Source organism: Stegostoma tigrinum, chromosome 34 (genome assembly GCF_030684315.1).
Source record: "Stegostoma tigrinum isolate sSteTig4 chromosome 34, sSteTig4.hap1, whole genome shotgun sequence".
NCBI lineage: Eukaryota > Metazoa > Chordata > Chondrichthyes > Orectolobiformes > Stegostomatidae > Stegostoma > Stegostoma tigrinum.
This window is the reverse complement of record NC_081387.1, coordinates 3999163-4020996: the sequence shown is the minus strand read 5'-3', so window position 1 is coordinate 4020996 and position 21834 is coordinate 3999163. Positions and strand designations below refer to the sequence as shown.

The following is a 21834-nucleotide window of genomic DNA, read 5'->3' as shown; positions in this document are numbered from 1 at the left end:
GTAGATTCCATGATCGAGAATGATTTGTTGCACACCTCACATGTGAATTGTTTCCTTTCCATGTTGGTTCTCCTGTGATACAACAGATGCACCTTGTGTGATCAGAGACATTACAAACCTCTGGAGCTCTCCTCATACATCTCACACTTGAACAGTTTCTCACTTGTAGGAATGAGTCAATGGTTCATGGAGCCACTCACTTCTTCCCAGCCTAACCTGCACCCACAACTGAACCTTTGCAAAGATTATAATGGACAGTTCCACACCACTGACCAGTTTCAGATCTGACCATATCAAAGTTCCCCTGACTTGAGCGATTTCCAGATGATGGTTTTATTGCCTAGCCTTCTTTGTGTTGAGCAATGCTGCAAAGGGCTGGATGTCTTCCCACAATTGCGCAGTTGTTCCTTGGGTGATGGTCAGGATCTGTCTGTGATATCTATCCTCTCTGTATTCTCTGGTGTAGTACAACACAATCCTTCTGTAAAACAGGAAAAGGAAACATGATTTTCTCCAAATCCATCTCCTTCTTTGCTGAAGAAATTGAGTCCTCAGTTAGAAACTGTTCCGCAGCCAGTGTCAGTCTGCTATTCCCCTTTTGGGGGAAATCAGATCCAAGTCCTTTCTTTGTCCTCACCTGACTGTCACACACCCCCTGTTTTCAGCAGGGAGGCTGGATACTGACCACGAGCAAAAAACATGACTACTTTCTTTCCTCCATCCAGAGCCCCGTTTTCCCAACGACCATGAGGGCAATGGAAAAGATAGTTGGGTGGAGTGTAAAACAGGCTCTCAGTTCACTCTGTGCTCTAGTTGAGCTGATGTAGGTTAGTTTTACCTTAGAGTATGCACTTAACATATAAAAAAAGAATTAAAAATGTAGAGTAAATGTTGAACTTTCTCCCCTTGTTATGCAAAATTATTTGTGGAAAACACACTGAGCAGGAAGTGTTAGAAACTGAGGAAAATACTGTTTCAAATGTAGCTGATCGAAGGATTAGATACACTGCATTCACTCATACTGCACATCCCAAGTGTCCCTACCTCTGAGTCAGAAGACCGAAATTCAAGTCCCACAGCTTCAGAAGTGTGTTATAACATGTTTGAAAGTGTAATGAAATAACTGGTCAAGGTTTTTGAGAAGATTTGTAGTTTGGGTTGTTGAAGCGGTTGTAGAATTGCTCGCCAAGCTGATACATTTGTTTGCAAACGTTTTGTCACCATGCTAGGTAACATTATCAGTGCACCTCCAGTGAAGTGTCGGTGTTCTGTCTCACTAGTTATTTATGTGTCTTGGCTGGTTGGGGTGAGTGGCATCACTTCTGGATTTGTTTCTTAGTGGTTGGTATATGGGTCCAGCTCTACTTGTTTGTTAATGGAGTTCCGGTTTGAGTGCATGTCAAACAAACTTACCAGCTTGGCAAGCAAAATAACTATTCCATATCCTTCTGTTCCTTTCTCCCTTATGTGTTTGTAGAGTTTCCCTTTAAAGACATGTCTGCTAGTCATCTCAAACAGAAATATTTGAATTGGTTGTAAGAGATGTCAATCTGAAAGCCCACCCACTCTGCCCATTCTTTTTCTTTCTCTACAACTAAATGGTGATTTTACATCCCACAGGATAATAACCAGCTCCCAACACACAGACACAACGGGAAATCAGTTAGAATTCACACACACTCTGCTCCTCCCAGATAATTACACCTCACCTTCTCATATTCAGGAATGAGCCATCAACAAAACTCAGGCTGGAAATCAGGAGGGAAATGTTTCCAATAAACACACTCAATATCCAACACACAGCTCCAGTCAAACAGTTCAGCACAAAGCACCGAGTAAACAGCTCTCTCAGCTGGATCTTCTCATACAGCATAAGGGACATTTCCACCCCTGATTACCCACAGGACAGTCAGACTGCCTGAAGACTGGTGTGGATATTATGGGATACAATTTGTATAAAAGCTGCTCCTTCACTCACCATCTCCTCACTTAGTTTTCAGTCCCTATAAGAAGTGAACCAGCTCTGGAAGAGGAAGAGGAGAGAATGGGCAGAGTGGGTGGGCTCTCTGATTGACGTCTCTCACAGCCAATCCAAATATTTCTGCAGCAACATGAGTTTCCTGAAGCTTGTGAAACTGACCAGTGAAATGGAGGTGACTTTGAGTAGCAGATCAGGTGGGGATTTAAACTTGTCATTGTCCCATCTGAATAAAACCTCACTTATTGCAGCTGCTGTCTCAGTTCCCCTGGTAAATGTATGACAGAGATTTCTAGTGAGGGAATAGCATTCTTCATCCTCAGAGACTTTCAAACTGACATCAGTGTGGGGTATTTATCCTCAGATGCGTTTGACAGAACATCAGAACAGAAAGTCCCACAGCATGACTTGCACTGATGGGATCAGTAAATGAACAGGAGTGAGGTGTGCAATGAGTGACCCTGTGTTCAGAGTTTAACACATACCTGGGAAGGGACTGTGATTCTAAGATAGGCTGTGTGACTTGGGGTGTGGTCCGTCTCTCCACTCCAGACATCTTTGCCGGTCTCTCACCCCTTGCTTCCCCACTTGTCTTGCCTAAACTGTACTGAAGTACTGGAGATCTGAGAAAATACGTTACCCATATCATTTCCAAATATACTCTTCGTTCTTTCCCTCAGTCGAACCACTTGACTCCCAAAATGAGTGTTCGGTGAAATATTCAATTTTGAACAAGACAAAGAAAAGTGGCTTGATCACGCCTATGCAACTCTTATACTCAGCTCGTACCTCAATCAAAGCTTCAGTGTTGGGGTTCATTTGAACCACACTTGAACCATCCAGCCAACTGTGCTGACTGCTCTTTCCTCAGCCAACACTCCCCCTCTGACACACGCCTCCAGCACTACATTTCTTAAATGAAATTAATAGTTTACATATTACAGTGCGCTGCTGCTTCACTGTTGATAGATTATGAAGCTAAAGTTTTTCTAACTTTTCTCCACAAGTTTTCTTCCCTCTCACATTATATTTACTCACACCAAATTCTGCTAAATGATCAACAGTGTATTTGGTGAAGTTGTAGTATCACTGGGCCCAACAACACCTTCATTTTAAAATTCTCATCTTCGTATTCAAATGTACAATCGAGCACCGTCACATCTCCCGACCTTCTGCAGCCCACAACTCACTGAAAATGCTTTACAGTTCCACCTTCAATCCTGTGGTGGCTCTGTTTCAACCCTATGTTGAGTCCACATCATTTAAAAGTTTAATTTCATATCTAGATTAAGTTAGAAAACCACAGCCACCAACTCTGGTGAATGACTACCATGGACAGTTCTGACTACTTAGCACGACCATTCCCACAGCATCAGATTCCATTTTGAAAACATCAAGTTGATATTAATCTAATGATGAAAAGGGTTGGAGCCTAAAGCGTACAATTTCTGCACTACTTGAAACATATAAAATAATCAGAGGGTTAGATTGAAACATATAAAATAATCAGAGGGTTAGATAGGGTGGACAGGGAGAGCCTTTTTCCTAGGATGGTGATGGCGAGCACGAGGCGGCTTAGCTTTAAATTGAGGGGTGAAAGATATAGGACAGATGTTAGAGGTAGTTTCTTTACTCAGAGAGTACTAAGGGAATGGAACGCTTTGCCTGCAACGGTAGTAGATTCGCCAACTTTAGGTATATTTAAGTCGTCATTGGATGAGCATATGGACATACATGGAATAGTGTAGGTTAGATGGGCTTCAGATCGGTATGACAGGTCGACACAACATCGAGGGCTGAAGGGCCTGTACTGTGCTGTAATGTTCTATGTTCTAGGTACTGCCATGGACAGTAGTTAAGGTTCTTTCTCATCTCAAAAGACAGAGATTTCCAAGAGAATGGTCCAGGACTGATCAGGACGATGGGTAAAATCATTGTGCCGATGATCTGTCTAACACAATACAATGGCACTATACTGAGACAATATATTCAAGTCAGAGTTGATCATAACTGCAGTAGCGTCAATGAGACTATTATACATACAATCCACAGTACCTCATTGTCAGCCATTGTTGTCACCAGCAATGGGTACCTGAGTTAGTCCAATCTGAAAAGAATGAAATGAGGAATTACATTCCTTATCATCCTTCCCACAGAGTACCTCGCATTAATCAAATGTAATTATTAGCATCTCTGCTGCCAAACTTGAATTGAATTCTGCACACATACATAGAAACTCGAGAGTGTAACTCTTTGATGTTAAGACTGATCTCTTCAATATGCTTTCTAATCCTGGCCAACCGTTAGACTCTGAGGCTGCTTGGGGCATCCAGACTCAAACTGATTGCTTTGCTGTCATTCATTTGAGATCCCTTTGGTTGAGACCTGAGTGACTCTAAGTGGGTGGATACTATGCCGTGCCATTACAATCAATGACAATTTTGAATACTGGGACCGAAGTGGGTCCAGCACTACAACGGAAGTGGAAAGATACCTGATGTGGGATATCTAGACTGCCTGTGACAAAACCAGAGATAGTACGAACTGCCGATGCTGGAGTCAGAGGTAACACAGTGTGGAGCTGGAGGAGCACAGCAGGCCTTTCTGACCACTGATGTTACCTGGCCTGCTGTGCCCCTCCAGCTTGTGACAAAACCAGGTGGCTGGAGGCAGTAATATTTTTTCCCCTCCCCCCCAAGAGTTTTGGGCCAAAATTCAAAGTTGGACATAAAACTGGTCTCTTATACTTGTACTGGTGTCCACAGTTACTGTCAACAGATGTCCCTAATCCAGAATGAATCTGCATGTGTGGTCAAGAACACTACATTTCTGGGTTTAATAACATCACACCAGCCACGCATGCAAGCTTGCCATTGTGAAGCTGAGCTTGTGAGGGTGGAGATCTGACAATATAGGAAATGCCAGGAGTGAGAGTACAGGCAAGGATTAGAGGCAAAGGTCATAAAAGGAACTCCAACATTCAGCAGTTCTGATGAAGAACCACCAAACTCGATATTTAATTCTGATTTCTTCCTACAGATACTGCCAGAACTGCTGAGCTTTTCCAGCAATTTCTGTTTTCATTCAGCAGTGCAGGTGGACAACTCCTCATGGTGGGCAAGGGAGAGACAGCAGTTCTAGGCTTAATGTGGACGGGGATGGGGAAGCCCAGAAAGCACTGAATACCTGCCACCTCTTTACTAAATATTGAAGGGGATTCTGCATCTTCATGGAGTGCCTGAGGACTGGATAACAGATTACCCTGCCAATTGCTTTGCAGTGCTGTAACATTGACAGATGCAGTTTCTATACTGGTTTGCTCCTTGCACCAGCTGGAAATGACATTCTTACAAAACAGCCTCCTATTACAGAACCTGCACCCCATTTCCGTACTCCTGGACCCCAGTGTTCAATTACATTCATGTCAGTGATACAGGGGTGTCCGAATATGTGAGGCAGTCTTGATCCTGATCTTGGTGAGTGGCCTGGGTGAACCAGACACTCCACGGTCAATTCAGACCAAGCCTGACTCTGTATCTAGGCTGTGCTTTGGTGGACAGGGTGAATATGGAGAAGTATTCCATCCTGTAGGTAAATGAAACCACACATTCTTATTCTGAAGAAGGGTCACTGGTCCCAAAACATTAACTCTGTTTTCTCTCCACAGATGCTGCTGAATCCTTCCAACAATTTCTGATTTTGTTCTACACCCACTACAAACTCTAAGATTCAACCTGAAGCAGTCAGGTGGCGTTCACAACTGTTTGTGAAAAGTTTATTGTAACATTGAGTGCATTTTTAAGATAAGAAGAGAAAGATTTTAAAAAGATGTAGGAGCAAATTTTTTACACAGAGGATGGTTCAGGTGTGGAATGAACTTTCTGAGGGAGTGGTGGATGTGGATATATTACATCATTTAGAAGACATTTGGATAAGTACATGAACAGGAGAAGGCAATGGCCTAGTGGTATTATTGCTGGACTGTTAATCCAGAGACGAGACAACATTCTGGGGACTTGGGTTTGAATCCCGGCATGGTAGATGGTGGAATTTTTATTCAATAAAATAAAATATCTGGAATTAAGGGTCTAGTGACGACTGTGAATCCTTTGTTGATTGACAGGGAAAATCCCATCTGGTTCATTAATGCCCTTTAGGGAAGGAACCTGTCATCCTTGCCTGGTCCGGCCTATATGTGACTCCAGGCCCACAGCATGTGGTTAACTCTTAACTGCCCTACAGGCAATAAATGCTGCCTAGCCAGTGATGCCCTCATCCTGTGAATGAATAAAGTAAAAAAAAAGGGAGGGAGTTGGAAGGATACGGGCCAGGAGCAAGCAGGTGAGATTAGTTTAGTTTGGGATTATGTTCGGCATGGGCGAAGGGTCTATTTCCACGTTATATGAATCCATGACTCTATTCATCAACTTAGAAACATCAGATGCCTGTCTCCTTCTGAGTTAAATCATTATCAAACTCACAAACTCTAACTGGAATGCCTGAGCTGCACTCTCACTGTTAACTGTTGAACTGCTGCTTCAATTCCTGCTATTCCTTTAGCTTCATTGTCCTGTTTGAGTTCATTCAATCCCCTTATTAAACTGAATTTCTGAGCAGTGGGGTCACTGCTTTCTGTTTTATGTTGTCTGCTTCTGCTTTTACTGCTGTCTGCTACTGCTACCACCCCTGCTCCTATGACCACCCTTAATGCTAAATAAATATTTTATAAAACTAACAAAAACATAACACAAATGACAATGGTCACCACAAACACCTCTCAAATCTATGGCACTTCACATCCTGGTTCACGATCAGTCCACTACTATGGGGAGTTGGTTTCAATGGAAAGATCTTGCTTATTAGATCAAGTTGGTTTCGCATTCATCAGGAAGTTCTTTGGGATGAACATTTCAAAGGACTGTGAAGGACATTTCAATGCATTGGCTCCATACAGCTCATTGTCTTATTATTATTTACAGTTCTATAGAGTGCTCACAGGAATTCAGTGATTGAGTCAAATAATCAAACTGGATAGACAATCATTCACTGTCTCTTGACTAGTTGATTGAAAAAGTCACTGATTGTGTCTTGGGTCAGGTTTTCAAGGTCCCGGAAGGATGTGTTTGAATGTTTTCTGAAAATTGTTCATTACAAACAGCACTTTTTCCTTCCTGAGCATCTTTTCTATTTTTTGTGTTGGCTCCTTTTAACTGAATGTGTTCTAGCTGAAGGGCCAACTTAAATGTAGCGAAGTTATTCATTCAAGTTCTTATTGCAGTAGTTTTTTTTAATGTGTTGAGGTTTTCTGCCTCGATCATCCTTTCAGACAGTAATTTCCAGACTCTCACTACGCTTTGGGTAAAAGAATTACTCCTCAACTTCCCTCTAACCCTTCCATCAATTACTCTAAATCTCTGCTCCTTGTTTACTGACCTCTCCACTCTGGGAAATAAGCCTGAAATAATCCCATCAGCTACTTCTGCCAATAGCCCAGCTGGGCAAACTTCCATCAATGCTCTCCCCTGCCCCAGCCTCAAACTCCCACTGTTTTCAAGTTTCCCTCATAACTTGTCCAATTCCTTTTCTGAGCTTAGTTTGTCCATGAAACCCACCTCTTGTGGCATGCTTTTTTTATATGCTTGTCTCCTTTACTTGTCCTGATCAAACCACTTCATGTCAACACTTAGTTGGATGCTGTGGGTCTTCCTCTTCTGATCTGCTGTTGAACACATCTCAGGATACACATCCCAAACTAATGCTGTCAGTTTGAAACCCTCCGAGGATGAAATAGACTATTCCCATACTAGAAATTTCTGTCAAACATTTACAGGAGAACTGTTTGACAGCAGTTGCAGTAAATGAGGTTTTATTCAGACAAGGTTAAATTCTCAAGAAAGGGTTGACTTCCAGAACTGATGGTCATTGTTCAATTGGTAAAATTAGATTGCATCATCTGCTGTCTGCTGTGAAAGAGCAGTATCTCTGGTTGCAACAATAGATCTGGTCATGTACTTTGTGCACAATCAAAATTACAATTTCTATGCATGACTCCCATTTTGGCAAGTGGCCTGACTTTTGTTGAGTGTTTTCACTCTGACTGGGTCTCCCATTCTCACCTCCAGATCTATTAGCAGTATTATCACACTGAATGTGGCTTTCTCTAATTTCAGTTTGATCTTGGCATTCATTGCTATTACTATTACTATGTCTGGCCTTGGTTGTTCTTCAGATATTGGAAGTGTAGGTTCACTATGGTGTGACATTAGTCAATAGACTGGACAACTTCCAATGACTCCACTGCACGTGTTTCTCAGTTCCAAGACAGCCTTGTACACATCTGCACTGGATCTGGGTAATTTTATGATGATTCAATTGGCAAACAGTAGAAACAGACCACCTAAGCGGTAAAGCCTGCTCCACCATTCTAAACTATCAATACAATCTTGACTAATCGTGGGTTTCAGCTTCATTTTCCCGTTCACTCTCCAAATTGCTTGATGCCTTAAGAGACTAAAAATCTGTCTATCTGATCCTTAACTGCATTCATAATACAGCATCCACAACCTTCTAAGATAGAATATTCCAAAGATTCAAACCCTTTGTGTGAAGTAATTTCTCCTCATCTCAGTCCAAAATAATTAGTCCCTATGATCACAAGACATCCCACTCATCCCAGAGACTAACTTAATAAACGTTTGATGTGCTACCTCCAATGCAAATGTATCTTTCCTTAAATGATCAAAACTGCACACTTCCTCCAGATGTGATCTCAGCAAAACCTTGTACAACTATAGCAGGATTTCTTTATTCCTGTTCTATTCCCCTTGTAATAAAGACCAACTTGTTATTTACTTTCCTACTTGCTTGTTATACTTGTACATTGTGTTCTTTATTACTGCAAACCCAAATCTCTTTGAATATCAACACTTACGAGACTGTCTCCGTTTAAAAATATCTGTTTCTCTAATGTTGTGAATAAAATGAATAATTTCACAATTCCTCACATTGTTTTAATTCACTCACGTCACTGGCTAGCCCAGCATCTGTTGCTCGTCCTTAGCTGACTTTGACAAGGTAACAGTGAGCTGACTTTTCGAACTGTTACGGTCTACATGCTGTTGGAGAACGCACAATGCTGTTAGGGAGAAAGTTCCAGGATTCTGACTCAGTGACAGTGAAAAAATGCTGATATAGGCTTTATACTGCATCTGTCATCTTGTTGTCCACACAGCTGAAATGTCTATATTTCTTTGCAGCCTCTTTGTGACCTCCTCACAGTTTGGTTAATATTTAAGGAACAAATACATGAATTACAACAGTTATACATTCCTTTTGAGTGCAACAATACAACAGGATAACCTACCCCACCATGCCTAAAAAAAGAAATTTAGGATAGTAATGGATCCAAAGAGGAGTCATACAAAGTTGCTAGAAATAAGTAGCATGTCTAAGGATTGACAGCAGTTTAGATTCAGCAAAAGAACAAGAGGTTGATTAAGTGGAAGAAAATAAGCATATAAAAAAATAACAAGATGAGCACAGAAAAACATAGGCCATTTATAATTGGAAACAGGAGAATTGATAATGGAGAATTATGGAATGGCAGATCAACTAAACAACTGCTCTAGTTCTGTTTTCACAGAAGAACAAATGCTAGAAAAGCTAAGGTCTACTGGGAAGGAGGAACTGAAGGAAATTAGTATTAGTAAAAAAAAAATTGTGGAAGAAAAATGAATGAACTAAAAGGTCATAAATCCCCAGTGCCTGATAATCTACATACCAGGAAATTAAAGGAGACGGCCATGGAAATAGTGCATGCATTGGCTGTCATCTTCCAAAGTTCTGTAGATTCTGGAACAGTCCCAGCAGGTCGGAGAGTGGCAAATGTAACCTCATTATTTCAAAGCAAAAAGAGGAAGGGAGAAAACTTGGGATTACAGAATGTCAGCTGAATAGTGGCTGTAGAGAACATGCTGGAGTCTATCATAAGAATGTAATACCAGGATATCAGAACACTTTGACCCAACTGTATTCCACAAAGTCAATATGGATTTATGAAAGGGAAATCATGTTTAACAATATAAACACATAAATTTTTTTTGAGAAACCATCCAGTAGAACAGATGAGTGAGAACCGGTGGATGAGGTGTATTGGGGTATTCTAAAAGATTTTAAGTCCCACAGCAGAGGATAGTTGTGCCAAAATCAACGCAGATGAGATCGTTGGAAATATACTGGCATGGACTGAGGAGTGATTAGCAGTTAGGAAATAGCTTAATTGAATGGATCATTTTTGGAGTAGAAGGCAGTGATGGACGGGGTAATGCAGGGATCAATGCTTGACCCCAACTATCCACAATAATATAATCAATTATACAGATGAGGGAATCAAATGAAACATTTCATAGTTTGCTGACAACGTAAAACTAAGTGGGACTGTAAGTGTGAGAAGGATATAAAGAGGCTTCAAGGCAATTTAGAAAAATTGAGTGAGTGGATTACTGCTTTGAGTTGCAACATAACTTTGAAAAGTGTGAAGTTGTCTACTTCAGTAAGAAAAATGAAATGGCAGAGTATTATTTCAATGGGGATAGACTGGAAAATGTTGATATACAAAGGGATCTGGGTGTCCTACTGACACCAGTATCTGAAAGCAGCTCTCACTCCCATCAAACACCTAGTGATGACATCACCAGTGCTGAGGGATTATGATGTCAACAATGGAGCCACCCTGCAGTGTGATGTCAGTGACACAGGACTTGGAGTAATCCCCATGCAGTGAGGGCAACCCGTTGGGTTTGTATCCAGAGAGTTAACACATACTGAGTCATGCTTAGTCTGGGATAATGTCTTTGGTTAAGAGGATTTCAATCACTACCTGTATGGGAGAGAGAATGTGATGGTCAAGTCTAACCACAAGATCATTCACATCAATGTGAGTGCATTGAATGACCAGGAAGTACATTCACCACACAAATGATTTGTCATGCACCTCATACCCAAATGGTTTCTCTCTCCTGCGTGTAGGCTGATATTTCAGGAGACTGGGAAAGTGGGTGAAAAACATAAACAGTGTACCTGAAGATAATCTTCCCTGTGTGATTTCTCTCATGTCTCAGGATAGTTAGAATGGCCACAGAAGCTTTGTCACAAGCCACAAACATAAAGGGTTAACTCTCTGTGTGGTTTCTCTCTTGAGCAGGAGGTTCAATGTTTGAATACTATGTTTCACACCCATCACACTGGAACAGTTCTGCAGGATACACTGAGCAGAGGTTCAATGAGGACAAAAAAAATTCTTGAACACATCACACATGAACAGTCTGTCCAAGTGAATGTATAGTGCGAGCAGAGAATCCATGTTGCTGAGGAGGTTGTGTTACAAATCCTCCACTTGACTGTTTTCTCCTTTGCGAATGCAATGGTGTGTACTGAGTGTTGAAGAATTCAAAAATAATTTGTCACACATCTTGCACGTGAATGCTTTCTCCACTGTATGAATCCTCTGATGGAGCAGAAGGGTCGATGACCTTGAGAATGATTTGTTACACACGTTGCACGTGAACGGTTTCTCCCCTGTGTGAGTGCGTTGGTGTCTGAGGAGATGGGACGAATGAAAGAATGACTTGTCACATATCTCACACGTAAATCGCTTCTCACCTGTGTGAATCTGTCGGTGTCCACGGAGTGTTGATGATCTCGAGAATGATTTGTCACACACCTTGCAAGTGAACGGCCTCTCGCCTGTGTGAACATTTTGGTGTGCTTGGAGCGTCGATGATCTTGAGAATGACTTGTTACACACCTCACATTTGAATGGTTTCTCCCCTGTGTGAATGCGTTGATGAACGTGGAGGTTCGATGACTCCGAGAAAGCTTTGCCGCACACCTCACACTTGAAAGGTTTCTCTCCTGTGTGAATCCTCTGATGGACCAGGAGGTCCGACGAGGCTGAGAATGATTTGTCACACACCTCACAAGTGAATGGTTTCTCTCCTGTGTGAATGCGTTGGTGTTTACAGAGAGCAGCTGACCACGAGAATGATTTCTCACACACCTCACACCTGAATGGTTTCTCACCTGTGTGAATTCGTTGGTGTCTGCGAAGATGGGATGAGTCAAAGAATGATTTGACACACAACTTACAGGTGAATGGTTTCTCCCCAGTGTGAATGCGTTGGTGTAAACGGAGAGTGGATGAGTTGGAGAATGATTTGATACACACCTTGCACGTGAATGGTTTCTCCCCTGTGTGAATGTATTGGTGCACAAGGAATGCCGATGACCGAGAGAATGATTTGTTACACACCTTACATTTGAATGGCTTCTCCCCAGTGTGAATACATTGATGATTCACAAGTATCGATGACTGTGTGAAGGCTCCACCGCACACCTCACACTTGAAAGGGTTCCTTTCCATGAAGTTCAATGAATGATTGAAGCTCTCACCACACTTGGAGACACTCACACTTCTTCCCAGCCTCGCCCTGACCAATCATCCACAGCTGAACTTTCAGAAAGGTTGGTTCTGACAGAAGACTCCACACCACTGACCAGTGTCAGATCTGATGATGTCAAAATTCCTCTGACCCAACTGATTTCCAGACGGTTTCATGACCCAACCTTCTCTGTGCCGAGCAATGCTGCAAAGGGATTTGACATGCAGTTGTTCCGTGGATGATGTTCAGGATCGATCTGTGGTGTCTATCCTGAATGATTCTCTGGAGTTATATGATGTAATCCTGTAAAACAGGAAAAGGAAACATGATTTCTTCCAATTCCTCCTCCTCCTTTGCTGAAGGGGTGATTCCTCAGTGTTTTTTTTATTGTTTCTACCTTCACAGGACATTGGCATCAGTGGCTTGGACAGCATTCTTTGCCCATGCCTAATTGCCCTTGAGAAATCTGTAATGACCTGTTTCCTTGACCTGCTGCACTCCATGTGGTATAGGTACACACTTTGCTGTTACTGTGACCCAGCAACATTAAAGGAATGGCAATATAATTCCAAGGAAAGAACAGTGTGAGACTTGAAGGGGAACTTGCTCAGATATGTCTACTGCCCTCACCTGTCTATTGGTAGAGGTCACAGGTTTGGAAGGATCTGTTGTAGCAGACCAAATGAGTTTCTGCAGCATATCTTGCAGATGGAGCGCACTGCTGTCACTCTGCACCAGTAGTGAATGGAATGAATGTTTAAGGTGGTGGAAAGGGTGCTCATCAAGCAGGTTGCTTTATCTCAGATGGAGTTGAGCTTCTCAGAGAACATAGAACATAGAACATAGAACATAGAACAGTACAGCACAGAACAGGCCCTTCAGCCCACAATGTTGTGCCGACCATTGATCCTCATGTATGCACCCTCAAATTTCTGTGACCATATACATGTCCAGCAGTCTCTTAAATGACCCCAATGACCTTGCTTCCACAACTGCTGCTGGCAACGCATTCCATGCTCTCACAACTCTCTGCGTAAAGAACCTGCCTCTGACATCCCCTCTATACTTTCCACCAACCAGCTTAAAACTATGACCCCTCGTGCTAGCCATTTCTGCCCTGGGAAATAGTCTCTGGCTATCAACTCTATCTATGCCTCTCATTATCTTGTATACCTCAATTAGGTCCCCTCTCCTCCTCCTTTTCTCCAATGAAAAGAGACCGAGCTCAGTCAACCTCTCTTCATAAGATAAGCCCTCAAGTCCAGGCAGCATCCTGGTAAACCTCCTCTGAACCCTCTCCAAAGCATCCACATCTTTCCTATAATAGGGCGCCCAGAACTGGACGCAGTATTCCAAGTGCGGTCTAACCAAAGTTTTATAGAGCTGCAACAAGATCTCACGACTCTTAAACTCAATCCCCCTGTTAATGAAAGCCAAAACACCATATGCTTTCTTAACAACCCTGTCCACTTGGGTGGCCATTTTAAGGGATCTATGTATCTGCACACCAAGATCCGTCTGTTCCTCCACGCTGCCAAGAATCCTATCCTTAATCCTGTACTCAGCTTTCAAATTCGACCTTCCAAAATGCATCACCTCGCATTTATCCAGGTTGAACTCCATCTGCCACCTCTCAGCCCATCTCTGCATCCTGTCAATGTCCCGCTGCAGCCTACAACAGCCCTCTACACTGTCAACGACACCTCCGACCTTTGTGTCGTCTGCAAACTTGCTGACCCATCCTTCAATTCCCTCATCCAAGTCATTAATAAAAATTACAAACAGTAGAGGCCCAAGGACAGAGCCCTGTGGAACTCCACTCACCACTGACTTCCAGGCAGAATATTTTCCTTCTACTACCACTCGCTGTCTTCTGTTGGCCAGCCAATTCTGTATCCAAGCAGCTAAGTTCCCCTGTATCCCATTCCTCCTGACCTTCTGAATGAGCCTACCATGGGGAACCTTATCAAATGCCTTACTGAAGTCCATATACACCACATCCACAGCTCGACCCTCATCAACTTTTCTAGTCACATCCTCAAAAAACTCGATAAGGTTTGTAAGGCATGACCTACCCCTCACAAAGCCGTGTTGACTGTATTTGATCAAGCCATGCTCTTCCAGATGGTCATAAATCTTATCCCTCAGAATCCTTTCTAACACCTTGCAGACGACAGACGTGAGACTTACCGGTCTATAATTGCCGGGGATTTCCCTATTTCCTTTCTTGAAGAGAGGAATTACATTTGCCTCTCTCCAGTCCTCAGGTACGACTCCAGTGGAGAGCGAGGATGCAAAGATCTTCGCAAGTGGCGAAGCAATTGCATTTCTCGCTTCCCAAAGCAGCCGAGGACAAATCTGATCCGGGCCTGGCGACTTGTCAATCTTAATGTTTGACAAAATTTTCAGCACATCAGCTTCGTCTATCTCTATCCATTCCAGCATGCACACTTGCTCTTCAAAGGTTTCATTCACTACAAAGTTGGTTTCTTTCGTAAAGACAGAAGCAAAAAATTCATTTAGGGCTTCCCCTACCTCCTCAGGCTCCACACACAAGTTCCCTATGCTATCCCTGATCGGCCCTACTCTTTCTTTGACCATTCTCTTATTCCTCACGTAAGTGTAAAATGCCTTTGTGTTTTCCCGGATTCCTTCTGCCAAGCCTTTCTCGTGCCCCCTCCTGGCTCTCCTCAGACCATTTTTGAGCTCCTTCCTTGCCTGCATGTAATCCTCTCTAGCTGAACTTGACCCGAGCTTCCTCCACCTTATGTAAGCTACCTTCTTCCTTTTCACTAGAAGCTCCACCGCTCTCTTGAGTGTTGTTTGAATTGCACTCATCCAGGAAAACAGAGAATACTCTATCACACTCCTAACTTGTGCTTTCTAGATGATGAACAGACATTTAGGAGATAGGAGATAAATTACTTGCCACAGAATTCTTGGCCTTTGACCTGCGCTGGTAGCCACTGTATTTGTATGGCTAGTCCTGTTCAGTTCTAGTCAGTGTTAAACCCTAGGATATGGATATTGTGGAATTTGGCTATGATGGTTGACAGACATTAAATAGAATGTGTGCAGATTTCAGGGGGTGTGGTCAGAGTAAGAAATCAGGGCCAAGTAGAGGGGAGCAATCAGGGGAAGGGGTGGGAGTAGAAGTAAACCCCCTCCCAGGTCCTCCTTATTTCCCCACACCCTGGCTTTTTCCCTTCTCATTTGGGGTTTCACCCCATCCCGTATCCCGTATCCCCACCACTGAAGTGCAGTTCAAAATTGGCTTTCCAGCACATGTGCAGTGATGCATTTACACATGATGTGACAAGTAAATAATGTATAATGTCAGTGCTTGGAACTGTGTGTTTCCCAATGAACACACATGTAGTTGCCGATGGTTTACAGTGTCAGCAAACACTGCCAGGGATTTAGCTATGGTAATACCACTGAATGCCAAGACAAAATAGTTATATTCTCTCTTGAAGGAAAAGTCATTTCTCAACATTTGTGTGGAGTTTGGAGCGGACAAACAAGGAGTTTGTGACAGGTAGTTGCCATCAGCTTGAGGGAGGTGCAGCCTGAGAAACTGAACACAGCTTAAAGTAGGATTCTGGACTGAACTGCCTCTCATAGTTGGCTGTTATTTTGGTATGGGGTATAAGCTGATTGGTGAGCACTGCTAAACTTTTCCACTATTGTAATTGTAATTGTAATTGTGACAAATAGTTTTTAAACTTTTGGGAACGGCTGGTCAGCTTGGCCAAGTAGAGTGCACATCCTATGGTACCTGTGAAGTCAGGGCCACACCTTGTGTTGCAAATGAATACATTTTCAGAAGTGCCACCAACTGTGCAAATTTCATCTCCAGGTTTTGAAACATGAGTGCTGCCTTAAATAACTGTCGTACATCCTCTAGGCAAAGGACTACATGCTTAGCATATTTAGAAGCGATCACAGCCCAGGTCCAAAGCATACAGGCAGCAAGGGAATGGGCAACTTCCAGGTCAGTCTAAAATAAGTGGGTAGACAGTGCAGGTATCCCCATTGTATTGAGCTTGTGAATCGCTATTCCTTTTTAGAGACTAGTGAGGGTGATGCTTCCTCAGGAAAGTGCAGCCAGAGCAAGGTCAGTGGTGCTTCAGGGGACTCAAGTGTTCTGGGTTAGAGAAGAATGAAGAATAGAAAGTTAATAGTAACAGGGGATTCCACACACAGAAGATCAGACAAGCTTTTGTGCAACCATCAACGTAACTCAAGATGGTATTTTTGCCTGCTAGTGCCAAAGTAAGAGGATGTTACAGAGCAGCTGTAGGATATGCTTCTGTGGGAGGGTAATCAGCTAGAAATCATGGTCCATATTGGCACCAATGACTTGAGTAGGAATGGGGTTGAGGTTCCAAAAGCACATTACAGAGAGCTAGGTAGGAGATTGAAAGGCAAGACCTCTAAAGCAGTACTCTTAGGATGACTCTCTGTCTCACTTGCTAGTCAGCACTGAAATTGGAGAATTAAGTGATTGAGCATGTGGATGGAAAACCACCATAGGAGTGAGTGCTTCAAATTTCTGGAACATCAGGACTGGCTGTGGGACAAGTGTGACGTGGGGAAAGTGTGACCTATACAAGCTGGACAGACGCCACTTGAACAAGAATGGGAAAATATCCTTGCTATTCCTGTTGGGAAGGGGAATGGGAACGGGAACCTGAACGCAAATTCAGAGCAGGGAATTGAAGGGTGAAGGCAGAAACTTCACAAATGACTCTGAAAGACAGGAAATGGGTTTAAAAATATAAGCACAGACATTTGGCAGCATTAAACATTATATATATAAACACAGGGAGTAAAGTGATTGAAGTGGATGAAATGAAAGCACAGATAGCACATGGCAGCATGGTATGATTGCTATAACGGAAAGCAGGATTAAAGAGGGGCGACAATAGCAGGTTGACATCCTGGATGGAGTGTTTTCAGACAAGTAAAAAAAGGGAATAAAAGTGGGGTGTTGCATTGTTGGATAAAGAATTACTCACAGCTGTGAGAAGGGGTGATAGACATCAAATCAGGCCATATCAGCTGTGCTCATAAATGAAAGGGCATTCACACTGTAGAATGTGAACCATAGAGCCCCAAGCAGTGATATAGATGGACGGGAAACTATGTAGGTAAATATCTGAGTGCAAAAGCAATAGAGAATGCTTGTCAACTGCAAGACAACATTAATAGTATGGTTAAGGAAGCAGAGAAGTGGCAATTGGAATTCAATCCAGTGAAGTGTGAGGTTATGCATTTGCCAGGGCAAGAAAGCAAGTAAACATGTAATAAATAGAACGGTATTGAGAAGGATAGAGGAAGTAAGAGATCTCTGACTGCATGTCCACAAATCCTTGAAGATACAGGACAGGTAGACAAGGTGGTAAAGAAGGCATATAGGATACTTTCCTTCATAAGGTGCTGAATACAACAGCAGGAATGCAATGCTGGAATTACATAAGACACTGGTTACGCCACAGCTGGAGTTTAGAACATAGAACAATACAGCGCAGAACAGGCCCCTTGGCCCTCGATGTTGAGCCGACCTGTGAACTAATCTAAGCCCCTCCCCCTACACTATCCCATCATTATCCATGTGCTTATCCAAGGAATGTTTAAATGCCCCTAATGTGTCTGAGTTAACTACATTGGCAGGCAGGGTGTTCCACGCCCTTCCCACTCTCTGAGTAAAGAACCTGCCTCTGACATCTGTCTTAAATCTATCACCCCTCAATTTGTAGCTATGCCCCCTTGAACAAGCTGAAGTCATTATCCTTGGAAAAAGACTCCCACTGTCCACCCTATCTAATCCTCTGATCATCTTGTATGTCTCTATTAAATCCCCTCTTAGCCTCCTTCGCTCCAATAAGAACAGACCCAAGTCCCTCAGCCTTTCTTCATAGGGCCTGCACTCCAGACCATGCAACATCCTGGTAAATCTCCTCTGCACCCCTTTTCCACATCTTTCCTGCAATGGGGCGATCAGAACTGCGCGCAATATTCCAAATGAGGCCGCACTAACATTTTGTACAGTTGTAGCATGACATCACTCCGGAACTCAATCCCTCTACCAATAAAACCTAACACACCGTAAGCCTTCTTAACAGCACTATCAACCTGGGTGGCAACTTTCAGGGATCTATATACATGGACACCAAGATGCCTCTGCACATCCACACTATCAAGAATCTTTCCATTGACCCAGTATTCTGCCTTCCTATTATTCTTCCCAAAGTGAATCACCACACATTTATCTGCATTGAACTCCATTTGCCACCTTTCAGCCCAATTATGCAGGGCGTCCAGTCTCCCTGCAACCTGCAACATTCTTCCACATTGTCCACCACTCCACCGACTTTAGTGTCATCTGCAAACGTACCAACCCATCCACCTATGCCTACGTCCAAGTCATTTATAAAAATGACAAACAGCAGTGGTTCCAAAACAGATCCTTGAGGCACACCACTAGTGACCTGACTCCAGGCTGAATATTTTCCATCAACCACCACTCATTGGTTTTCTGTACGAAGGCAGTTTCTAATCCAAACTGCTAAATCTCCTTCAATCCTGTGCCTCTGTATTTTCTCGAATAGCCTACTATGTGGAACCTTATCAAAGGCTTTACTGAAGTCCATGTACACCATGTCAACTGCCCTACCCTCATCCACATGCTTGGTCACCTTCTCAATAAATTCAATGAAGTTTGTGAGACACGACCTGCCCTTGACGAATCCATGCTGACTATCTCCAATCAAATTGTTGCTTGCTAGATGATTATAAATCCTATCTCTTATAATCCTTTCCAAAACTTTTCCTACAACAGACATAAGGCTCACAGGTCTATAAGTACCTGGGTCATCCCTATTGCCCTTCTTGAACAAGGCAACAACATTTGCAATCCTCCAGTCCTCTGGTACTAACCCTGTAGACAATGAGGACTCAAAGATCAAGGCCAAAGGCTCCACCACCTCCTCCGTAGCTTCCCAGAGAATCCTTGGAAAAATCCCATCCAGCCCAGGGGATTTATCTACACCTTCTAGAATTGATAACACCTCCTCCACACTAACCTTAATCCTTTCAATTCTAGTAGCCCGTAACTCAGTCGTCTCCTCTATAATATTCTCCTGTTTCTCAGTGAAAACAGATGAGAAATAATTATTTAGCACCTCTCCAATCTCCACAGGGTCCACACACAACTTCCCACTTCTGTCTTTTACTGGACCTATTCCTACCCTAGTCATCCTACCCTAGTTTTGTGTACAGTTGTGACCACCACATTACAAGAAGGGCATAATTGTTCTAAGTAGAGTACAAATGTTTTTTTAACAAGAATATTGCCAGAACTTGAAAATTGTAGTGAGGTAAGATTGTGTACACCAATGCTTCGAGCAAAGAGTGACGGGAGACTTAACTGAGGAGTATAAAATGAGGAGGAGTTTGGATAGAGTGGACAAGGAAGATTTGAAAAGAAATAAAACATCCAGTTCCCAGCACACATACAGAAACAACTGAACATTCTCAGTCTATATGATAATAACCACCTCCCAACACACACACAGAACTCAACAACAGGAAATCAGTGAGAATCCTCCCACAACTCTGCATCTCCCAGATAACTACACCTCACCTTCTCATGGTCAGGAATGAGCCATCTACAAAACTCAGGCTGGAACTCAGGAGGGAAATGCTTCCAATAAACACACTCAATATCCAACACACAGCTCCAGTCAAACAGCGAAGCACAAAGCACCGAGTAACCAGCTCTCATACAGTCATGCAGCACAGAAAAAGAACCTTCGCCCAAACTTGTCTGCAATGACCAGATGTCCCAATCAGACCTAATCCCATTTTCCAGCATTTGGCCTTAACCCTCTAACCCCTTCCTATTCATATACCCTTCCAGGTGCCTTTTAAATTTTGTACCTGCTTCTATCACTTCCTCTGCTGTTCATTCCATAAAATCATCATCCCCTCTGTGAAAACGTTACGTTTTAGATACTTTTAAATTCTTTTCCCTTTCACCTTAAACCGATGTCCTCAAGTTTTGGACTCTCCTACCCTAGGAAAAAGACCGTGGCTATTCACCCTGTCCGTGCCCCTCATGACTTCATAAACCTCTACAAGGTCACCCCTCAACCTCTGACGCGACAGGAAAACTAGCCCCACTGTATTCTGCCTCTCCCTACAGCTCAAATTCTCCGGCTCCAGCAACATCTTTGTAAATCATTTCTGCACCCTCTCAACTTTGACATCTTTCCTATGGAAGAGAGACCAGAATTACATTGGATCTTCTCACACAGCATAAGGGACATTTCCACCCCTGATTACCCACAGGACAGTCAGACTGCCTGAAGACTGGTGTGGATATTATGGGATACAATTTGTATAAAAGCTGCTCCTTCACTCACCATCTCCTCACTTGGTTTTCAGTCCCTGTAGGAAGTGAACCAGCTCTGGAAGAGGAAGAGGAGAGATTGGGCAGAGTGGGTGGGCTGTCTGATTGACGTCTCTCACAGTCAATCCAAATATTTCTGCAGCAACATGAGTTTCCGGAAGCTTGTGAAACTGACCAGTGAAATGGAGGTGACTTTGAGCAGCAGATCAGGTGGGAATTTAAACTTGTCATTGTCCCATCTGAATAAAACTTCACTTATTGCAGCTGCTGCCTCAGTTCCCCTGGTAAATGTCTGACAGAGATTCCTAGTGTGGGAATAGCATTCTGCACCCTCAGAGGCTTTCAAACTGACATCAGTGTGGGTTGTGTTTGACTGCAGAGGAAGTCCCACAGCATCCAAGGCAGTGATGATGTGCAATAATGGGATCAGCACATGTACAGATACTGACTGCAGACTTGGAACATAACCTGATTGTGGAAAGTAACAGCTTCTCAGAGATGACTCTGTGACTTGAGAGTGAACACTCACTGCTCCCCAGATGTCAGCCATCTGCCCCTCACCTGTTTTAATGTCTGATTTCTGACCACATGCCTCTTTCAAGAATGTTGCAGTCAATACACGTTCAAGGACTTTGGAGAAGGAGCAGCAAGTGGAGGCAAGGATATAGCAGTCAAGGGTTGATATTTGAGGAAAGTTGCAATAACAGCAAATTTAAAAGGAGAGTGAGAGAAGACCTGGGGAGTGAACTTTGAACAATATCACTGACACACTAAACCAGGTTACTCACAGCCAGACACTTGTATCACTGACCTCATTGTCATCAGATGGTGGATTTGAAAGCAGGACTTGGGCAAATAGGGAGCTCTCCAGACATAACACATCTAGTGAACAGAGGCTGCATCACAGAATTGTTAATGTGAAGGAGGTCATTCAGACCACTATGCGTTGCACTGGTTCCACTATCAGCATCAATCTTCTGCCTTTTCTCCATTTCCCTGCA

At 43.0% G+C, this 21834-nt stretch overlaps 2 protein-coding genes across 3 annotated transcripts in view; one reads left to right on the top strand and one right to left on the bottom strand.

Moving 5' to 3' along the window:
* Positions 1–21834, top strand: part of LOC125446366 (uncharacterized) — a 281544-nt gene that overhangs the window by 196707 nt on the left and 63003 nt on the right. The window lies entirely within an intron of this gene.
* LOC125446391 (gastrula zinc finger protein XlCGF71.1-like) lies at positions 134–20892 on the bottom strand. Of its 2 annotated transcripts, XM_048519936.2 has the most exons (3): positions 20847–20892; positions 11639–12720; positions 134–481 (listed from the first exon to the last, which is right to left on the bottom strand). In XM_048519936.2, the coding sequence occupies exons 2-3, from the start codon at positions 12396–12398 to the stop codon at positions 420–422; spliced, it is 822 nt and encodes a 273-aa protein (XP_048375893.2). In that variant the 5' UTR covers positions 12399–12720; positions 20847–20892; the 3' UTR covers positions 134–419. The 2 variants fall into 2 exon arrangements, with proteins under 2 accessions (XP_048375893.2, XP_059495659.1); XM_059639676.1 differs by lacking the exon at positions 134–481 and having other exon boundaries at positions 11358–12720.

Bases quoted from the DNA above. Each gene is read 5' to 3' on its own strand.
- LOC125446391 (XM_059639676.1), bottom strand. From the start codon at position 12,398: ATGGAAAGGAACCCTTTCAAGTGTGAGGTGTGCGGTGGAGCCTTCACA.